At 39.8% G+C, this 19,789-nt stretch overlaps 1 protein-coding gene across 1 annotated transcript; it reads left to right on the forward strand.

Moving 5' to 3' along the window:
• The first annotated feature begins 118 nt into the window (after window positions 1-118).
• On the forward strand, window positions 119-17,900 carry mllt1b (MLLT1 super elongation complex subunit b). The gene is made up of 13 exons (XM_066678775.1): window positions 119-214; window positions 3,036-3,216; window positions 4,567-4,649; window positions 7,058-7,201; window positions 7,325-7,450; window positions 8,104-8,453; window positions 9,850-10,048; window positions 10,607-10,685; window positions 12,167-12,272; window positions 13,315-13,414; window positions 14,824-14,898; window positions 14,994-15,065; window positions 15,310-17,900. The coding sequence occupies exons 1-13, from the start codon at window positions 203-205 to the stop codon at window positions 15,436-15,438; spliced, it is 1,656 nt and encodes a 551-aa protein (XP_066534872.1). The 5' UTR covers window positions 119-202; the 3' UTR covers window positions 15,439-17,900.
• The last annotated feature ends 1,889 nt before the right edge of the window (window positions 17,901-19,789 follow it).

Below are 19,789 nucleotides of genomic sequence, written 5' to 3' on the forward strand. Positions count from 1 at the left end.
TGGAGGGGTGGTTTTAATATTTTGCCTAATGTTGTATCTTTCTCAGCTTTCAAAATAAAAGTCCTGTATTGAAATTAAAGTAAGGCTTTTGTTTTGAAGTGCATGGTGTCAGTCTGGGCTGCTGTGAGTGTCAGTGAGGATGCAGCTGCACTTTCCTGCAATAGCAGGCTGAATAAAGCAGAGAGACCGAGAGTAGGTCACTATGGACAACATGGTAATAACATAATTACGCATTCTAGCCTCTTATTTCTGCTGGGTCTTTTTTTTAAATCAAAATGCTGCAGAATTTAATGCAGAAACCATGGCCCCTATAGAGGGACTTCAGGCCGCTTTACTATACCTCAGATCAACAATATAATCAGTGTAATTTATAAAAAGTCGCCATTTGGACTATCGTTAATCTATTTGACATCATAATAGACAGCTTTGAATGTATTTACAGATGTTATTCGGGGCTTATTCGCTAATATTGTGTTGAATGGTAGGTGTATCTGTGTGCGGGACGTATTCAAAACGTCTTTTTCCCTTTAATTTCATTATAAAATATAAAATAGTCATACTGTAAATTAGTGTTTAATGAAGGATTAGAACATATACGTACAGTTTGTGTGAGAATTACCAAGTCTTCTACATAAAATCCTGAATTTCGCCTGCTTTGTCATGGAATTTTCCGTTCCACCTTAACTGGTGTAGATGTAACTGCTGCACCATTAAGGTGGAACGTAAAATTCCATGACACCTTACGTGTGGCTTTAATCTTCTCTTTCTTCTCCACCAATTGTATAAGTTCAAACCTAAACCATATATCCCAAGTTATGCTGAATTTAAATGTACAGTTTTGAAGTGTATACATCCATCAGCCATAACATTAAAGCCACCTCATTTTTCCACTTGTACTACCATACTTTGTTAGCAGCTTTCCCTCTGTTCTTCAGTGCTCAGCAATGATTTTGTGATGGATCATTCTCAGAGCTGCAGTGACACTGACATGGTGGCGTGTTAGTGTGTGTTGTGCTGGTGTGAGAGGATCAGACAAAGCAGTGCTGCTAAAGTTTTTATACCCTGTGTCCACTCATTGTCCACTCTGTTAGACACTCCTACCTCGTTGGTCCACCTTGTAGATGTAAAGTCAGAGACAGCAGTTCATCTTTCACTCCACAGTTTATGTTGGTTGTCCTCTAGTCCTTCATCAGTGGACACAGGACGCTGTCAGTTGGATTTTTTTTTTTTTTTGGTCGGTCAACTATTCACAATCCAGCAGTGACACTGAGGGGTTTAAAACTCTAGCAGCACCGCTGTGTCTGATCCACTCGTACCAGCACAACACACACTAACGCACCACCACGTCAGTGTCACTGCAGCCCTGAGAATGATCCACTACGCAAATCATACCTGCTCTGTGGGGGTCCTCTGAAGGTACAGATCACTGAGGAACAGGGTGTTAGGGGGCTAACAAAGTATGCAGAACAACATGTGCACAACAGTCTGTAAATGCAGAACTACAGAGTGCTCCTGTGTGGTCAGTGGAGCTGAGAGAATGGACAGTGTGTGTAGAAAGAGCAAAGTGGTTTTAATGTTATGGCAAATATATGTTAAAATGGGTTTATCTTGAAAGGGGAGTTTCACCAGTTTTTCAAAATTCAACATCAATGTTCCAGAAAATGTTTTGCTGTAAATGTTTGGTTGTAAGTGATGCTGATTGCACATGAGTTTAAAGCAGTTGCCATAAACCTCACAGCAATGTTCATGTAGTGTAAGTCGGGAGAGTCTGGTCTCCAGGATTTCTTAGAAATCCTTTGTCAGCATTGGCCAGAGACACATTAACCACTGAGCAAACACGTGGCGTCCTGTCAGCTTTTTTTCTTTGGCTGTTGAATCAGCCAGACATCCACCTCGAAGGTCATGCTCATGTGATTGTGACACTCTCAGGTTCGTTATCTTGCAACTAAAAACAACAGCTAGTGTGTAAAGGACACATTCCTTGTTCAGTGCATGTTCACATTAATATGTGAATGTGGAGCCCACCAACCCAACACACTGTGAAACAAGACCCCCCAGTCAGTTTTCTGTGTGCTGCCCAAGTCAGAAAACATGAGATAAAACAAGTTGTTCTGATTCTGCTCCGCTTCTGGCATGAAGTGCAGCAACTTTATAATCACCCTGCCCCCCTCCTCTGAGTATGTCTAGTTACAGCGCTGGACCAACGTTTATGTGAAAATGCAAAGATGAGGTAAAACGCAGCAAAACAGAAACAGCAAGCACAGAGAAATAAAAGCACTGAGTAAAAATGGAGAAAATGAGAACAGAGAAGAAAGAGAATTCAAAAACAGCTAAAAAAACCAGAGCTTCTGCTCCTCGCTCTTCACTGCTGTGTGCTCAGGGTTGGAGGGAACAGCGAGTGGCTCATTATCATTTTAAGGAACAGTGGCTGAAAGCAGGCGTTCTGAACAGGGCTGGGGCTTGTGGGGTTTTGACCAAAGCAGGTCACAGACATTTCTTTAAGAACCAGAACTTTGTTCCACTGTGGAGAAAAGGGATGTATTATGTTCCCTTTAAAGTTAAGTAAAGACTCAGAGCAGGGTACAGTGTTCTGACAGTGTACAATATTATTTGCTGTTTAGTAATCGACTTCATTAACCACTGTGTCTGTTCTTCAGAAATGAATGACATTAATAGGATGTTTGACTCTGTTTGCTTCAGTAACAGTTTCTGCTCGTCTGTAAAGGCCTTACTCTCGATGTTGGAACATTTCTGTGAGTCTTTGATGGCTTTCGGCCCATAAGAATTAGTGGAGGTTTAGTTGTGGCTCACAGACACTACTCCAACCCATTCCAAAGTATTGAATAGAGCTTGATCACTCCAGAGAACACAGTCCCACTGCTCCACAGCCCATTCATGGTGAAGGGGGTTTCTGTAGATGCTCGAGAGCGCTGAGATTGAAGAAGCCTGAACGCACGTGTTTGTGTGGTTGTGTTACTAAAGTTAACTTGCTGTGTGTTATTAATGTTAACCCTTTGTCTCTCCATGTTGTGTAGTGTACAGTGCAGGTGAAGTTGGAGCTGGGACACAGGGCTCAGCTCCGGAAAAAAGTCACAACCGATGGCTTCACTCACGACTGGATGGTGTTTGTTCGAGGCCCGGAGGCATGCGACATCGAGCACTTTGTGGAGAGGGTGGTCTTCCGGCTCCATGACAGCTTTCCAAAACCTAAGAGAGGCAGGTTTCTTTCTTGTAGCTAAGATTTTATAGCGCTTTATAGTTTAAACGTTCCTGAAACCCTTTGGTATTAAGGTCTGGTTTCCCAGACAGAGATTAACCTGGACTATATCATCCTTTAAATGGAAAATCTAAATTTAATATGCTGTGTAGGTCAGGACTAGACTTAATTCATTTTTACGAATCCATCCCATAATGCTATGTAACATACAGTGTTGGAAACTGAACTACCTAAAGTTAAATAAATAAATTGCATTGCACATATACATTTGGATGTAACTTAATGTAACCTCTAAAGCTCTGCTTCTTTTAAAAGTAATTGCGTCATTGTAAATGTGAATAAAATACATTAAGGTCCTTCTCTGGTCATGGATTAAACCACTGTTGTTCAGAGTTACTGATGTAGACATTATTTAAAGATTAAACATCCCCTAATGCCTTAAATGTGTTTAACTGTAACACTACACCTTCATAGACCTCATTCAGCATGTGCCCATCTATGAATATGCAATTAGTCCTCAGCCCTATCTCCACTCCACTTCTGCCACTCAATTGCAACTTAAAAGGCTGACGGGATTGGCTCCTTAAGTATATGACATTAGAAACCCAGTCTGTCTGAATCCATGTTTCTGAGACTGTGTTTGATACGCTGTAGCTTCAAGCGCAAACACCACCACATTCACACACTAACACTAAATTTGCTCTGGAGGAGGTCTTTAGCATTTACATTCGGTATCTTCATTTATCTCTTTGTTTTAGCCTGGGTGGCAGATTTTTCAATGCGGCTGCTTCTAAACTTTGGAATACTCTTCCTCCTCTTCTTCACAACTGTTCAACTTTATCTTCCTTCAAATCACTGCTAAAACATTCCTTTTTTCCTCATTGTATTCCCAGTAACGTAATGCTCCGAATGTATTTATTTATTTATATACATTTTTATTGTTATTATATTTATTATTATTTGTATTATTGTTTTTTTTATATGTATGTATATGTGTAAGCTATATGTAAGTGTCGTTGGGTTTGGGAAAGGCGCTATATAAGTGGAACATATTATTGTTTTGAAATCAATACTGAACTCAGGGTAAAATAATAAAGTTGCATGATTTGCACAGTTCTAAAATTAGCTTAAACCTCCAGCATGAGACAAGCATGTTTTGTGTTTTCTCAAACCAAGCTGTTCTAAAGCTTTGTAGAGTACAGCAACTGTTAACACAGAGTGCTTACGTGGAAAGTTTTTTAGTACACATTAATATTTTGTTATTAATGTAATGTACGGTTTCTAATCAGTACTAATGATCATAATCAGTGTAACATGAACATGTCCTTGTGTTTGTTTCTGTTGTGTAGTCTGCAAAGATCCTCCATATAAAGTGGAAGAATCAGGTTATGCTGGGTTCCTCATGCCCATAGAGGTTTACTTTAAGAACAAGGTGGGTACCATATTTATTGATTATTTTTATTATGATTATTATTATTATTAAAGTCTCTGTTAGCATGCTAATTTAAGATGCATCCAGGAGATCACTTCCAGGTGATGCCTATGAGTCTTATTTCTTGGCGTAAATAGGAAGGCCCCTTCTTCCTCACCTGTCATCGTTAGCTAGCACATCATCTCTCAGCTTACAGTTGTGTTCAAAATAATAGCAGTCCAATTTGACTAACCAGATAATCACTGTTTTTGGTATAAATTATATTACCACATGACAAACAATGTAACAGTTCGTGCAGTAGATTCTTAGAAAACCAACAGACTCAGCATTCATGATATGCATGCTCTTGAGTCTGTGTATTTACATAATTAATTGAAAGAGGTGTGTTCAAAATAATAGCAGTGTGGAGTTCAATTAGTGAGGGCAATCATTCTGTGAGGAAACAGGTGTGAATCAGGTGTCCCTTATTTAAGGGTGAAGCCAGCACATGCTCTACATGCATTTCTCCTTGAAAGCCTGAGAAAAATGGGTTGATCGAGACATTGTTCAGAAGAACAGCGAGCTTTGATTATAAAGTCTATTGAAGAGGGTAAAACTTATAAAGACTGTTCAGCCAAAATGATCTCCAATGCTTTAAAATGGAGAGGAAAATCAGAGAGACGTGGAAGAAAATGGAAGACTACCATTCGAATGGATCGAAGAATAGTCAGAATGGCAAAGGCTCAGCCAATGATCAGTTCCAGGATGATCAAAGACAGTCTCAGGTTACCTATGAGTACTGTGACAGTTAGAAGACGCCTGTCTTCTGAGCTAAAGAAGCTAAGCTATTAGCAAGAAGTCCCCGCAAAGTCCTACTGTTAAAAAAAAGACATGTACTGAAGCGGATACAATTTGCCAAAGAACACATCAACTGGCCTAAAGAGAAATGGAGAAACATATTGTGGACTGATGAAAGCAAAATTGTTCTTTTTGGGTCCAAGGGCTGCAGACAGTTCGTCAGATGACCCCCAAACTCTGAATTCAAGCCACAGTACTCTCTGAAGGCAGTGAAGCATGGTGGTGCAAGCATCATGATATGGGCATGTTTCTATTACTATGGTGCTGGGCCTATTTACCGCATACCAGGGATCATGGACCAGTTTGCATATATCAGAATACTTGAACAGGTCATGTTGCAAGACAACGACCCTAAATATTAGGTTAGTGATTCACAGGAATGATAAATCCCAAAAAAAGAGTACATATTTTGAGTTAGTAAAGACAAATGCAGATACTGCTATTTTTTTGAACAGCTCAATGTTAATTGTTTGGTATTTTCTGTAAAGTAGTTACAAATTATTTAAATTTCTCTTCATGTTTTGGTTTGGAAAACAGTATGCAATGTTCCCAATGCATAGAAATAAAAACTGCTATTAAGATTTTGTGCTTAACTAATATTTTTAAACACACTGCTATTATTTTGAACACAACTGTATGTAACAGATCTAGGCAGTGTGCATTCCCCTCTGGCACGATGAGCTATTCAGTGTTGTGTTAGCATCAATTTGAGAAAAGAAGCAGGGGATTGGCCTCACATGTCTCAAGGCTGGGGGCACTGTGTGAGGACTCATAATTGAGGAGAAAATGAGACAAAGCTTGTGGAAGACCTAAGTAAAACAATATTCAAATATTGATTAAGACACAAAGCCATTGACTTCAACTGTTTTTTAACATTCATTTAAGAACAATGAGAACATATTTATGTCTTAATGTTTATGCCACAGCAGGGAGTTCCCAAACCCTTTGTAAATGTCTTTAGATTTATTTACTTTAGTTTTTACTTTTTTTAAATTTTATTTACAGTCAATAACAACAGTAAAGAAGAGTCTCACCATTGCCCTGGATTCATTATCTCAATCACGACAACAGCGCATTATTCTGTATAGTAACACACACAGTGCAAATACTGCACTTCAGCCGAAAACAAAACTCTAACCTTTGTCTTTCACCCAGTTGCAACATGTTCGGTCGTTCCATTCCCAGTTACTGGGCTCAGGGAAGGAGCCCACTGTAGACAGGGCACAGTGGGGGACAGTGTCACACAGCTACTTCATTTACTAACATGTGTGTTTGGGAGGAAAGCAGAGCACCTGGAAACACACACAGAAACGTAATCATATATGGATTTTTATTTATTTCTAAGAGGTTATAATGACTGATCAAATACATAAACAGCACAGACACATGTGGAGAACTGAAAGCTGATTTGTGTACATTATCGAAGGCAATTGTGTTTCAGTGATGTTATAAACTAACCATTGTGTAAGTTCATTTGGTCTAATATTTTGTGACAGTTAAAACATCAATTTGTTTTTACAGATTCTGGTGTAAGCATGAAAATATATATTTTCTGTTTTTTCCTGAACCAGGAGGAGCCTAAGAAAGTTTGCTTTAATTATGACCTGTTCCTAAACCTGGAGGGAAACCCACCGGTCAATCACCTGCGCTGCGAGAAGCTCACGTTTAACAACCCCACGCACGAGTTCAGACGTAAACTCGTCAAGGCCGGAGGGGTGAGTCCAGGCAGTGGTGTTTACTGAGCCAGCCGAGTGTAACTGCAGTGTCTGCACATATTTCACACTCTCTCTTTCTCTCTCTCTCTCTCTCTCTCTCTCTTCTCCGGTTCTCTCTCTCAGGTGATGGTGATTCCAGAGGGAGCAGAGATGATGCCGAGACCCAGTCCGGATTATCCCATGCTTCCCACCATTCCTCTGTCTGCTTTTTCTGACCCAAAAAAGATTAAGTCTTCTCATGGGATTAAGGTAAATCAGTATTATATTTTGTCCTATACTATACCCTCCTTTGTGTTTCTGTTGTGTTTTTACAGGAAGTTTTAGTCCTGAATGTCATAGGTCGTTCTCTGCGAATGTGAAAGTAACACTCTTGAATCTTGTTAAATTTCTTTGTAACATTTTAATTTAAAGTTCATTTAAACAGATAAAGTGTAAGTATGTGTTAAAATATGCAGCAGAAGTGTCTTTATTTTTACAGAATGTTTTAGGAAATCAGACATTCCACAAACAGGATTTCTTCCTTGACCAGATAACTTAATGGAGACATATTCTCCTCCTTTCCCATGAGGGAAGCACAGTTCTCGTTTTAATGAAACACCTGTGACCTGTTTTAGTCAAAGCTAAATCCAGCAATACTGAGGGCCACCTGAAATGTCAGTAGAAAATGGTGCAGTTCAGTTCACAAACCTGTGATACTGAACTTTTGAGGCTGAAATTTTAAACAAATTCATCTGAAAATAAACTAAATTCCAATGTGTTTTAAAAACGTGCTTGTGTCAGAGTATTGTGTCTTATGGGAAAGTCTTTGTACATTATGATATAATATATTTGTCACAGTGCCCTCCCCTATTTCATTTTGCAGCAATTTAACTGTATAACTCTTCACCTTCTTCTTTCTCTAGGAGCCAAACAAAGATGGCGGAAGCAGCAAAGGGACAAAACCCCATAAAGCAGCCAAAGAGCACAGAGAACGGACCAGGAAAGATTCAGAGGGCAAAGCCACGTCCAGAGAGAGTGACCGCGAGGGAGGAAAGGCCACACGGGAGTCTTCCTCCGCCTCCAGGAAAACTACAGAGACACGTGGGAAGGAGGAGGTTAAACCTCTGCCCAAAGCAGCCTTTAAAGAGCCCAAACTTACCCTGAAGGAACCCAAGATAGAGACCTCAGTAACAGGAGGAGGAGGAGGAGGAGGGAATAAGCGCCCTTCATCCTCTACAGAGTCCCCTAAACTCAGCACCAAGAAGCAGAAGAGGTCAGTCTCAGAGGGCCAGCAGTTAAAGAGTAATGATTTTATTAGGTCTGACATATGAAATGTTTTATATCAAAATCAACACCTGTCTGAAAAGAGTGCAATTTTCAAATCTCAGGGGCATCAGCTAAAACTACATCCTTAAAATGAAAGCAGTTGGGGGCTCCTGAGTGGTGCTGCCATATCACCAGCCAGTCTTTGGTTAGCACCATTTCATAAAAAAGCAGTGGATCAGCCTCACAAATCTCAGCGGAATCACATGCTCACCCCTAAACCTGATTAGGTTATGGGCATTGTGCATGATCGGGGGGGGGGGGACACATTGACGAGGGGAACTTGAGATGACAAATATTTAAAGAGAAAATCAGGGAGGACAAAAAATTGAAGAGGTTTTTAAGGAGGGTTAAAAACATCACCCATTATCCATTATCAATTACACTATTACTGTTAAGGCTACATGATATTGGACAAAAGTGACATTGCGATACTTTTTCCCTACAGCTTATATTGCGATATAAAAAAAATGCAGGGATTTTCAGCAGAAGTCAGTGATCCAAATGTCATGATATTAATAAGACTTACATGTTTCTCATGTTAAAAAAGGGGCTGAGTGGCAAAGCAGGTTAATATATTCATTCATTATCTGTAACCACTTATCCAGTTCAGGGTCACGGTGGGTCCGGAGCCTACCCGGAATCATTGGGCGCAAGGCAGGAATACACTCTGGAGGGGGCGCCAGTCCTTCACAGAGCAACACACAAACACATTCACACCTATGGACACTTTTGTGTTGCCAACCCATCTAACAAAGTGTGTTTTTGGACCGTGAGAGGAAAGCGGAGCACCCGGAAGAAACCCACGCATACATAGGGAGAACACACCAAACTCCTCACAGACAGTCACCCGGAGTGGGACTCGAACCCACAATCTCCAGGTCCCTAGAGCTGTGTGACTGCGACACTACATTAAAACAAATCTATACAAGTTAAAGAGCAGTTATACAATGCACAGCTGCTCTTTACTATGAGTGTAACCAGTACACAATCATAAACATTATTGGGCAGATATATATAACTGTTTAGCACTGCAGCCCTGCAGAAGAGTGTGTTTAACAGTGTGTTTACCAACAGTGTGTTTGAGATCTCTGTATCTTCTTGGGTCTGTTGACATTAAAGACTGAATATTGGGTAGACAATGCTTAAAAATATATATAATTCAGCCCTAAATATAGTTGACTATACTGAGTTCTATAGTAAAGCGATGTATATAGTAAGAAATTATTAATTGAGTTTAGTTGTTATTATCATTATTATTATTATTATTATTATTATTTATGCTTATATTAATATTATGAATATTATTGTATATATTTTTATTTTTGTGTATCTCTTGCCTCTAGTATGAAGGGCTCTAATAATGCAGGATTAAGCAGCAACTCTCCCCGGATTTCCTCCAGTGCTCCCTCCACTTTGCCTGAGAAGAAAGTGTCCAAAGAAAAGAGCCACTGGGCGAAAATGAGACCGGAGCTTCAGGATGTGAAGCAACAGCAGGAGACGGACGAATCCAACTCAGAAGACGAGGCCTCATCCAAATCTGAGGTGATACATGCTGATTTTGCCACAGCTTACAGCCCCAGTTTTTTCCTTTCAGGACAATGGTGGTGGTTGAGGCTAGAAACTCAGTAATATAGCTCATAATTTATCATTCATATTATCTTGAGAGAACTGGCTATACGTTTTAGCTCATGACAGATTAAAAACGTGGTTGTACTCACTGAAACCAGCACATTTTAGAGCAGTTTCCATGTTCACCCTCTCATCTGGTTAACCTTGGATGATAGAGCCAACCCGCATTATTTAAGGTGGATACAATGCTCTGGATGACAGAAAGCGTCTTAATGCAACTGTTGCCTCTGGGCTTTCAATACATGCTTAATTCTATTCTGTGTATTTATTTAAGTAGAGGGACATGTGCATTGTTACCATCTCAGCTGCACTCCTTTATTATTGTTTTGTCTTGAAGATCATCTTCAGTACAGATTAAACACGGAGCTGAGTTATACACATTTACTGTGAGTTATTATTGTTCACTGCCATTTCCTGGAGGATGTTGTGGTAGATTGTATATAATTTGGTGTGTGTGCTTGTTTCCTGAAGCACTTGGTCCAGTCTAGTCCCTCCAGCTCCAGCTCCAGCTCGGACTCTGACTTTGAACCTTCACAGAAACAAGGCCAAGGTAAGACTTGCTTCATTTCACAGATTAGATCAGAGGTATTCAAACTGAAGTTTTTTTTTACTGTGTTTTAATCCAAATCGGGGGTGGGGGGGGGGTTGATTTCATTCATTTAACTTATTCTTAAGAGATATTTCTCAGACGACCCCTCTGTACCGTCAGGTATTACTCCCAATGTTGCCACCATAGGGTCTTGTAGGATGTTCTGTAGAAATACTGTAGAGCATCAAATACGTCTTTCAAATAATAATAAAAATAAATAACGTTTGGGGCATAGCCCGGATATGTGAGTTATGGTTTCCAATTTGTTCTCCGCAGCATGGATTAGTGTGTCCTGGGCCCATCTTTGGCAAAATCTCTGGCGTTTGAAAATATCTAGTGATTACTTTTCATTTAAATTCCCGCCATGTATTTGCAATTTGCTTTTGTACATATTTCCTGCCATTTATTCTGTATTATATCTTTATTTCATTCTGATTCCCATCTTTGTTTTTATATTTAAAGAATTATTTTCATTTATAGACAAAAATATTTGATGTTTGAGTTTACAAACTATTCTTGCCCCTGTATTTTCCAATTGCGACCCGGTGAGGTAATTTTCTATAGGGTTAGATTTAAGATTTTTCCATTTTTGTGTGTAGTCAAAAAGTGTCTTATTTGCAAGTATCTAAAATATTCTGAAATATATTGTATATATAATATATATATTATACAATATATAATACATTTTTAAACCTTGTATCTAAGATGTTTGGTGTAAATGTTTCATATGTCCAATGCTGGTTAATAGAGAGATTGTTTTAGACAGTCCAAAAATGAATCACATTTTTTTTTCCAGATTTTAAAAGTAACTTTTTCAGTATTGAGCCAAGTATTGTACTTGTGTTATTCTGGATCCACATTAGTAATGGCCATCTGTGCCCAAAAGTAGTATCTGAGGTTAGGATGTTTAAACCCTCCATCTGTAACGTTTTAAGCCTAATTCTTGGACATTTTCTTCCAACATTTCTTCCAAATGAGGTGAGAACTCAATTGATCCAAATCTTGGAATTTCAGTAGGTAACATCTTAAATAGATAAAGCAGTCTGGGCAACATATTCATATGTATACTTCCTATACAGCCTAATGGGGAAAGGGGGAGTGTGGACCATCAGTCTACGTCTTCTCTGATATATTGAATTATTTTTTTAATAATTGGAATCGTAGAGATTTAGATTAAAGTTGGTTGTGAAACTGTGTTCATTTTTATGCTGAGGTGTTATTTTTCACTAATTAATTAATCTTGGATTATATTATTTTTATAATAAAGAGTTGACATCATGGAGTTTAGGGGCTGATGGAGCCCTGGGTGAGGAGAGAAAGCCCCCCCAGAGCAGGAGTGTGTGTTCTCTTTATATGAGCATAAAAAAGGAGAAGGTCTTAATATGAAATAAAACACTTACTTGACTCTTGAGTGTGGTGCTCAGTGACTGTGTCGTGTGCAGGGCCCCTGCGCTCCATGGTGGAGGATATGCGTTCAGAGGGCTCTGATGACAGCAGCTCAGAGGTGGAAACACCCATCAAGAACACTCCGCCCAATCAGGACTCACGGTACCAACACACAGACAATTCAGTTACAGTTACTTATCACACTGGACCACATGAGTAGTAAGATGTAAGACACGTGTAACTTTTTAATGGGGCTTTCCACTGCATGGTACCTACTCTACTGGACTCTACTGAATTCTACTCTCTGTTTAGTTCTTGGTTTGTTTTCCGCAGTAGTCTCTAACAGGAACATCGGGCTTTGGAAACCACAACAACATCGGCGGTAACATTAAATGTTGTTTACTCATCATGTATTGTCGTGTTGTGTTGTTTGAACACAGCTCCGTCATCAGTTTAGACAGATCTGTAGAGTTTGTTCCTTCCTTGTTGCAGCGTTCAGCTCTTGCTGAGTTCATTTGTCGGCCACCGATCCAAGGAATGTTTGATCTTTGCTGTAGCTGGAAAATTTCCAGATAGAGAGTTTGTGCTGCATTGCGTGGCGTAGAGTGACGACTCTGGACAATCAGTGCTCTGCAAGGTTTACATGCCACAGTTTAGTCCCTAGTTGGCTCGCTCTGAACCATGAGAGAGAAGGGACCCACACCAAATTAACCTGATGGAAAAACAGAAAAGCTGAGTAGATTTGAGTAGGTACCATGCAGTGGAAATACGTCATAAAAGGCTAATTAAACCCCAAACCACTTTGACATGAGCCATATTGTGATGATCATAATGTTTTGGTCAGAGCGTCCTCTAAAGAGCAGATCTTGTGGGGTGTTCCTGGTGCACAGTGGTTCCTGGTATGCAGTTAATACTTGCTAAAAGTGGTCTAAAGAAAATTAAGAAGTGACCCAGCGTCAGGGTCTTGGGCCCCCAAGCCAGTGATGTGTGAGAGAGACAAGTACTGAGCACTGCACACTGGAAACACCTAACCCTAGCTTACAGCATCAGTTTCAGGAACTGACAGTTCACACCCTGCCTGATATACCACTGTAAAAAAATCATCAGTGTTATTCACATTACCTGTGGTTTTAATCTTGTGCCTGATCAGTATATGTTTGAGTAGTGTTCCAATCAAAATATTAAAATGCAGTCTTTCTCCTAGCTTTAGTATGGAAAGTGAAAGCGATGGAGTGGAGGAATCTCGTCCCCCCAGCCAGGAAGCACCTTCCCCTCCCCACAAGCTCAACACGGTCAACCTTAAGGTACAGTTTAGGTTCATGTGCACTGAGAATGTACTGAGAATGTCGCTGTACTGAATTTTCTACATTTCTGGGTGTCAATTTTGGATGCTGATTTTGATTTTGTTTTAGTGTTTTAGATTTTGACTAGAATGTGTATTTGTTTTTGTCTCATTTTATTAATTGCCGGACAGCCTACGGGCCTTTTTGCTTACTGTCTTACTGACTGACTGACTTCTAATGTTGTAACGCGCATGCGAGAGTAGGAACTGTTAGTTCAGCCATATTTCACAGAGAGAACTTAAGGTGGCGCTACTACACTGTCTGTTGTTAGTCCAGTCATATTTCACATTCCAGTTTGTGAACTATATTTGGAACCATTTGGAACCAGAAAAATTAGTTCTCAGTTGGAACCAAAGAACAGTAGGTTCTTCAGCATGGACCGTGTCTGAATAATAGGAAATAAGACAGAGCATGCTCTGTGTTTCTGGGGCTGTGTTTGGTGCATATTAGCCAGAGCCTCAGCTCTGCATTGGATAGTTCACAAGCCCAGCAGGACGCTCGGAACTCAGCAACATTTACACATCTCACAGAAAGAGGAAGACTGCTGGATTTGTCTTATTTCACGTGAGTGTGTGCATTTGCCTGAAATATTGTAAAGGGAAAATAGTCTAATATAATCTAATATTTGCCTTGAATTTTTAAAGGTTTTCTTATTTTAGAGGTATTATTTATTACATTCATAACCATAATTAAAAATTTATTTTACAATTAAAAGCATATTAAAATCCAATATTATGGAAGGTTTTTGCTCAAATACATTTGGCATTGATTTAACATTAATGTTTAAAAGTAATGTTCAAAAGCGCTTGCACACCTAGGATGACCCTGTCTCAAAAAAGGCTCCCAATTCACATTATTTTAAATTATCCCTACACTATTCAATATACAGTGCACTGTTATGTTGAACTGAGTTCAGGAGGGTAGTGAACGATTTCGGACTCAACCACTTGTGGGTTTTTTAACCAAACAACGCAGTGAATTATGGGTATCTGCTATCAACTGTTGTATATAGGTTGTATGCTACTTTTATGCAGTGCATTTTGGGATTGTTTGAGTGCAGTAAAAACTGTCCACTATGTTTTTGGACACTACTGCAAAATAGCAGAACCCCAAAACTAGTGCACTAGGTGTTGATTAGGGCACGGCATGAGTCAACTCCCAGAACTCTATGAATCATTGGCTGACAGTTCATACAAGAGACTCCCAGACACTTAAAGAATTGATTCTTTAGGAGTCAACTGTTCTTCACTGTTCCGCACCAGCTGCTCTTATTGCCCTGATAACTTTAAAAAACTGAGCATTTTCCTGTTTTATTTCCTTGTTCTTTTCTTTCCTGTTTGATGTTTAGTTTTGTTTTGTTCTCCTTGTAGATGTTGGGAAAGAAGAGCCCAGAGTCCTGCGCCAGAGAGAAGATGATCAAGAGAGGATTCGACAAGGTAGGAAGGGTAAATAAACCTAACCATGCTTTACACAAACAAGCCTTGTTCTGAATGTGTGTGTGGCTTTTCAGAGCTGTAAAGTGGGTCTTGTGTTCTTTCAGGCTTACACAGAGGAGCTGGTGGACCTCCATCGTAGACTGATGGCTCTGAGAGAGAGGAATGTCTTACAGCAGGTCAGAGCACACTTCATGTCTTTGTGTGCTTTTGTGTCTGTTTGCAGCTTGGTCTTTCCTTTGGTCTGCTCTGGGCCAGGGTTGGAAATACTGTTGGAGGGCTTGTGGTGTTTTGACCAAAGCAGGTCACAGACGTTTCATTAAGAAACAGAACAGAGTTTTCTGTATAGCACCAAAAAACGCTCCCAGTATTTTTACACAGACCCCTTTTTTAGCTCTGACGCTTGTCTGATCTGTGTTTCAGATAGTGAACCTCATCGAGAAGACTGGCCATTTCAACGTCACCAACACCACCTTCGACTTCGACCTGTTCTCCCTGGACGAAACAACTGTGCGTAAACTTCAGAGCTACTTAGAGGCCACCTCCACATGACAAAGGGCATATCTTTCTTCTTCTCTCTCCTCTCTCTCCTCACTCGGAGAACCAAAAGCCTCCAAACAGGCTCAGAGGCAGAGGAACAGGTACTGAAAGCAGTGTATAAATGCACAAAGAAGACATTACTGTAACAATACTGTAACAGATAAAAAAAGCACGAGGGCTGGGGTGGCCTTCAGGGTCCATCAGATGAAGGCAACACTTCGTATTTGCACTAAAGCTAAAGATAATATTGGCACAATACTGTCCAGAATGGACTTGGGTTTCGCCATAGCCATTGCAAATGTTATTAATATTTATTCACAGTATTGAGAAACGGTAGTGCCAGAGACGAAACACTGATGGCACTGATAACCTGCTCATGTCTCCAAGGGCTTTGTGCAACGTTTTCTCACTGTACACCATTGCAACTGTGTCTGCCCTTATTTATCTTTGCCCTTTGCAGAAAAAATACCCAGCTGGTATGTTAATGTGGAAGAAAATGGCAAGGAACAAAACTTAAAGGACTATTTCATCTAGAAATGCTATAATAATGATTAATCAATAATCTGGGTCAAGTTTCTTGACTCCTATAGGGACTACTAGCCTTTAAGAATGGGCACATTTATTTACATATTCAGATATCTGAATTAATCTAAGTATTGGTTTACTTAAAAATGTATTACATTAAAGCAATTATATGTAGTATTTTACCTTACAGCTTCAAAATCAATGTGATACTCCACTGAACTGAAATTGTGTTGCTTTAATTTCTCAAGCTTTCTGCATAGTACAGTGGCTGGAAGTTCACTAACACACTCTGTTTAGTCTGTATATGCTGCTAAAACAGCCCATATAAATGTCATAAAAACTAGTCTGACATATCCTAGAGCAGTGGTCGCCAACCAGTCAATTGCAATCGACAGGTCTATCTTCAAGACCATGCAAGTCGTTCGTGATAAATCATGGCTGCTTCAGTTATAGCATTTAAGTTACTATAGCTGCATCATTCTGTATCTGCAATGGTTCGCCAGCTACTTAAGCAGGGACATATAAAGCCGGGGTAACGCAGGATTTGTGTCTGCAAATACTGACACGCGAATTCTGGTCTCTGACCAGTAGTGCTGCTGCTCTATCTCTGCTCTCTCTGAGTCAACACAGCGGCAGCGCTGAAAATTTTGGTTTCAAAACAGGAGATATTACACAGATATTTCATGCGGATTACATATTACAACACAGTGAGAGTCACACTATACTCCAGTGTTCTGTCAAGTTGTGCTACCCTGTGGATATATGCGACAATATTGTGCTTAGTACAGCCGCCAAAAAAAAAGTAGGATATTTGGATGGGCTACAAGAAGTATATCAGGAAGTGCTCCCAACAGAAGGAATGCCCTCATGAGGGCAAAGATAAGGTAATTGTAGGTCATTTCACTGATAATACGTTGATTATAAATGTATACATTTTTGAATATTTGTTTCAGCAGGTACTTACAGATATAAGATTGTATAATGCACCGGAGAAAAAAAATGGGAGATTTCCAATGAAAAACACATGAAAACAAAAAATTGTGTGTCTGAGCATGCGCAGAGCTTCTGTAGGATAGTTACCAATAAGAAGCACAACATGTCAGAACACCTGTTTAGCTCTTACAGACAGCCTTAGGCACTACCACTACAGCCAACCCTCAGCTGTACATTAATGAAGTAAGTAATTCTATGCTATTGGAGGCGATGGGGACATACACAGCTTTGTTTTTTAAGCAGCCTAAGCCTGGCATTTAGATTGGTAGATCTTTCATTTGTTCAGATTTCAAAAGGTGATCTTGTACGTAAAAAGGTTGGTGACCACTGTCCTAGAGCATGTTCCTTTGCGATGACCAATAGGAGGACAGAGCACTGTCTGGTGCGCATATGTAAACACAGAGAAGAGAAAGAGGGAGGCTGCTGCTGCAGCTGTCAGGTGGAAAAACAAAACTAAAGAAATGCTCTTGACTTTTTAACACATTACCTCAAGTTCTCTTTGCAGGACAGACAGCATGTTCTCTCCTCCTCGAAACACACAGGAACGGGTCCATAATCATGTTTTTTTCTTCTTCTTTTTTTTGGAACACAAAACCGCCAGCAGCACACAAAACACTTCTGTAGCCATGATTGAAAGTTTCTTGACCCGCCTCCCTGCGAAACTCTGAATACAAAGAATGGTCCGTGTCACACGTGTAGTGTTGCCAGTCTCCTGACCAAGACATAGCACCAGTATATAGCGCTCATCTGACATTGTGAAAGTCATGAAAGACAAAAATGTTGTGTAGTCTGATCCCGCCATTAGACTGAATGAATTTCTGAATGAATATGTATGAAGGTGTAGAGTTACACTTAAGACACTTCTAAGCCATTAGAGTTATTTTGGAAACAACTTCTGTTGTTCCGACATATACAGGGTGGGCCATTTATATGGATACACCTAAATAAAATGGGAATGGTTGGTGATATTAACTTACTGTTTGTGGCACTTGACAGTATATGGGAGGGGGGAAACTTTTCAAGATGGGTGGTGACCATGGTGGCCATTTTGGATCAAAGTTTTGTTTTTTCAATGGGAAGAGGGTCATGGAACACATCAAACTTATTGGGAATTTCACAAGAAAAACAATGGTGTGCTTGGTTTTAACGTAACTTTCATGAGTTATTTAAAAGTTTCTGACCACTTATAAAATGTGTTCAAAGTGCTGCCCATTGTGTTGGATTGAACCTTCTTCTCCCACTCTTCACACACTGATAGCAACACCGCAGGAGAAATGCTAGCACAGGTTTCCAGTATTCGTAGTTTCAGGTGCTGCACATTTTGATGGTATGGTGTGGTATATGGGGTACAAAGATAGTGGGGCCATTCTTCATCAATGGAAACTTCAAGGCCACTGGATATGCGAAATTGCTACATGATGATGTGTTTCCCTCTTTATGCACTGAAGCTGGCACGTTCCCTGAGTTTTTCCAGCAAGACGGTGCACCGCCACATTATAGGTGTCAGGTCCGAGCATTCCTAGATAAACAGTTTCCTGGAAAGTGGATTGGTCATCGTGGGCCAGTTGAATGGCCCCCAACATCTCCCGATTTGACCCCCTTAGACTTTTATCTTTGGGGTCATCTGAAGGCAATTGTCTATGCTGTGAAAATACGAGATGTGCAGCACCTGAAACTACGGATACTGGAAGCCTGTGGTAGCATTTCTCCTGCGGTGTTGCTATCAGTGTGTAGTGTGTGAAGAGTGGGAGAAGAGGGTTGCATTGACAATCAAACACAATGGGCATCACTTTGAACACATTTTATCAGTAACTTGTAAATAACTCATGAAAGAATAAAGTTACGTTAAAACCATTAACACCATTGTTTTTCTTGTGAAATTCCCAATGAGTTTGATGTGTCCCATGACCCTCTTCCCATTGAAAAAACAAAAGTTGGATCCAAAATTGCCGACTTCAAAATGGCCACCATGGTCACCAAGTTACCCCCCTCCCATATACTGTCAAGTGCCACAAACAGTAAGTTAATATCACCAACCATTCCCATTTTATTAAGGTGTATCCATATAAATGGCCCACCCTGTAGATTAATTCAGATGAGAGAGGTGTTATAGGGGTTAACCGAGGGCCAGACAGGGACTTTAAAGGCTGGGTAACAAATTTATTTTTAGTTTTTAGCGATAAAACAAAATGGAAAACGGTCAAGTGGAAATTTCAATGCTTTATTTGGAGCATATAAAATGTATTTCTAGAGGAAAAAAATTAAAAGGTAAGCAAAATGTAGGTTGTAGACCTTTTTAAACAAATATGGAATTTCAAATAAAATCCAAATTGATTTATCTTTCATTCCTACAAGCATTTATGCATGATTATTAACATTAGCATTTCTGGTTGAACTATTGCTTTAAGGAGAAATATTTAGCCACATAGATTTGTATCTCCTCATGTTGAAAACAACAACAACAACAAAATGTACACACCCTTAAAGCTTTGATAATAATCTTCTGAAGTCAGGTCTTCTTCGGTATTAAGCCTCATTCCCATATTAGGAGTTCCAGGTGTAATGAATTGACTCTTAACCATTGCTGTGGTAAATGAACAAAAGTGTTTCAAACCAGATACACTTCTTATACTCAGTACAAAAGGAGTTGTTTTGAGCTGCTAGTTATTGTGTATCTACTGAAGCTGTTTTGACATGGTCCTTTTCCTGTGTTCATTATTACACCCAAGTAATATTTAATGTAGCCAGATAGTAAAAGTAATACTTTTACATGCTGCTCTTCCCACCCCTGCTCACTAACTCAGGTTGAAAAATACACACAGGAAGAGACGCTTCAAGTTTGGAG

The sequence above is a fragment of the Hoplias malabaricus genome, chromosome 1 (assembly GCF_029633855.1).
Source record: "Hoplias malabaricus isolate fHopMal1 chromosome 1, fHopMal1.hap1, whole genome shotgun sequence".
NCBI lineage: Eukaryota > Metazoa > Chordata > Actinopteri > Characiformes > Erythrinidae > Hoplias > Hoplias malabaricus.

What these genes read in the sequence shown, in the direction of transcription:
- mllt1b (XM_066678775.1), top strand. An exon ending in CTTTCCAAAACCTAAGAGAG is followed by an intron (nt 3,217 to 4,566) that starts GCAGGTTTCTTT and finishes TCTGTTGTGTAG; the next exon opens with TCTGCAAAGATCCTCCATAT. An exon ending in AGCACCAAGAAGCAGAAGAG is followed by an intron (nt 8,454 to 9,849) that starts GTCAGTCTCAGA and finishes TCTTGCCTCTAG; the next exon opens with TATGAAGGGCTCTAATAATG.